This window comes from Camelina sativa, chromosome 7, assembly GCF_000633955.1.
Source record: "Camelina sativa cultivar DH55 chromosome 7, Cs, whole genome shotgun sequence".
NCBI classification, from domain to species: Eukaryota; Viridiplantae; Streptophyta; class Magnoliopsida; order Brassicales; family Brassicaceae; genus Camelina; species Camelina sativa.
In genome coordinates, this window is record NC_025691.1 from 11,928,311 (window position 1) to 11,930,950 (window position 2,640).

The 2,640-nt window shown below is 40.6% G+C and overlaps 2 protein-coding genes across 7 annotated transcripts in view; both read right to left on the reverse strand.

Annotated features, from left to right (window-relative positions):
* LOC104700969 (rubredoxin-like) overlaps nt 1-484 on the reverse strand; it is a gene marked incomplete in the record, with an annotated part of 2,004 nt that extends 1,520 nt beyond the window's left edge. Inside the window, 1 exon segment of the mRNA XM_010416587.2 lies at nt 1-484. Within this exon segment, the coding sequence (XP_010414889.1) occupies nt 1-353 (353 nt within the window).
* Nucleotides 884-2,640, reverse strand: part of LOC104700970 (serine/threonine-protein kinase Nek1) — a 4,528-nt gene continuing 2,771 nt past the window's right edge. For all 6 annotated transcript variants that reach the window (XM_010416590.2, XM_010416589.2, XM_010416588.2 and 3 more), the window contains 3 exons: nt 2,583-2,634; nt 2,078-2,494; nt 884-1,813 (listed from right to left, as the gene is read on the reverse strand). In XM_010416590.2, the coding sequence (XP_010414892.1) occupies nt 1,145-1,813; nt 2,078-2,494; nt 2,583-2,634 (1,138 nt within the window). In that variant the 3' untranslated portion in view covers nt 884-1,144. The remainder of the gene's footprint in view (nt 1,814-2,077; nt 2,495-2,582; nt 2,635-2,640) is intronic.

Below are 2,640 nucleotides of genomic sequence, written 5' to 3' on the forward strand. Positions count from 1 at the left end.
GGGTCACCCGCTGATTCATCGTACTTGTACCCACATGATCTACACTCGTAGATGCCAGTGTTTAGAACAGCAAACTTCTCCTCCATCCTTCGTTTCTCTATAGTGTCTTCGACTTCTTTGGTCTCTGTTTCTTGGGTTTGGTCGGAAGAAGGAAGAGGCGTCGCGGCATCGTCTCTGGAAACGGCTAAGTAACGAGGATGATGGTGAGTTGGATAAGAGATGGTGATGAAGATGTGGTGGTGTAGTTTCTTGCCATATCTGAGAAACGGCGTCGGTTTGATGAGAGAAGAATGGATATGGGAATGGGAATGGGACTGGGAGAGAGGGCAGAAGGAGAAGGTAGCACTCGCCATTGGTTCCTTTTTTACTTCTTATAATTTTTTGGGTTTGTTCATTGTTAGAGATGATGAAAATGTCGAAAGATGGATCCCATTGGAGAGGGAGAAAGGCTAGCATATGCTGCGCCCCCCGGATAAGATTTTTGAAGAGTATTGTGACAACCACGTGGCCTTCTTTCAATCCATCTTATTTCTTTACTTACCCCCACAAAATGTCCCTCAGCCTTTTCCATTTCCATTTGCCCCCTAAATCTCACTGTAGCATTAAGACTAAAAATCTTCAAATTCCTTCTCAAGAGTTTTATTTAGATTTTTTTTCGTGATCTTCACTACTTTAGCTAGACTCATCAAGAATATAAACGTCCATACCAGAGAAATTTATCTCCTCGTAATCAATCTTGGGTCATCGATGCCTTTAAGATTATTTACCTTGGGAAGTTTTTTCCGCAAAATACTTATTACCTTTTTTAATAACAAACTAAAAACGCAAAAAATTCTAAAATGTATGAAAATACTTCAAACCAAAAAAAAACAATCATCAAAGAAATTGGAAACCTTTTTGAAGCCTGAATTAACAGAAGACGTAAAAAGTGTTAGTCCTATCAAGGTCTACAAATTAAAAACGCAAAGCTAGCAGTTCGGCTCAAGCAAAGAGTTCAGAAATGCAACCTACTACTTCTGTTACTCATCTTTTACAAGTGTCAGCCATCATACCTAAATAAACTCTACATAAGCATAACTTGCTAAACCGAACATTAAGACAAAGTGAAGCCTGTCAGGGGAGACCCACAGGTGGTATCTCTCTATTAACATTTTAGATCTGCCGTTTTTGCCTTGTCCTGATTCTCCTTCAAGCTCTTTGCGATCCATATAGCGGTTTCTCTGGGAGACACCTTACCTGGGCCAAAAGGCTTAAGCAACACGTTGAGTTCATCATATCTCCCTTCTTGTAACAATCTGGCACTAAACTCGAGCAAGCCCTCCAAAGCATCAGCTCGTTGACGATACGATGATGGGTCAAATCGACATCTTCTTGTGTTAGATGATGTGGTCTGGCTTGATGCACCCGCAGTTGCATTTTGATCAGATGATGATGACCCGTCGCTTATGTATTCTAACATGTTGTGTTGGATACCCTGCCACCTTGTGATGTTATCAGATCCTGATTTACACGTTTCAACTGTGCATTTGTCTTTTGTTATAGAGCGGTCTGAGACAGATGAGCTTTTGGACGATGTTTTCCTTTGCATGGGAGTAAAGAAGATGTCCTGTTCATATGGAGCTAACGGAAAAATACCAATCTTATCAACTTGTGGCTCATTAATGGAATATTCTGGAGACTTCACTTTCTGCAAGATCCCAACTGTTGGATTGTATGCTGCAGCTTCTTGGGTTGTAGCCCTTTTCGTGAATGGTAGAGAAGTCCGGCGAGACGAAAAAACTAACTTGCTGGTGGTACCGCCTGAAACTGGATGCTGAACACCAAGCAAAAGGCAATCATGGTCATCAGTGTCTAAGGTATTAATTCTACAAGACAAGGCTTTTTGGTATTTAGAAATCTGAGACATGTAGAGAAACAAAAACAAGACAGGATTGTCTGGTAATGGTATTGGCAGCCATGTAATAGCATCTGTGAAGTTTATAAAGATAATTCAGACCGCAATAATTTTCTTTCAATGGAACTCTGTAGTGTTTTTTTGGCAACTGATTCTAAGATAACAAAAAGGAGTGAGTATTACCAAGTGTTCGAATCTCCTTCCTGTTTCCATGGTTCTTCTGGATGCCGCTGAAGTTTTTGCAAGAGGATACTTCGAGACATTATATGCACTTGAAGAAACTTGCTTATATATCACTGTTCCTTTACTGCTGCTCTCAATTGATAAATCTGAAACCCTGCGACTTATACATTTGATAGATGATGCAGTGTCTTCTTCAGCTTCCGGATTCAAAGCTCTATCATTCCAGAGAGAACTATGTCGTCTCTCCCCAAAGGCCGGACAAGTGACAGCGGGTTCAGAAAAATGAGCTTTCTTCATAATCCCCTTAGAATTTGGCAACTGAGGCGGTAATGTTTTGCGTCTCCTCAGGTTATTGAGCCTGAGCTTGACATCTAGAACGTAAGGTTGAAGATGTGGATGTCTAAGTAAATCTGAGGCCTGTGAAAATTTTATACTTCGCATAGTTAACAAACAACATTGGCAATTAAGTTTATATGAACAAGCTAGGTAAGGTACTTATACATACAGATGGCCGAACTTCTGGGTTTTTTCGCAGCATGCTTTTGACAAGACCTCGGCTGAAA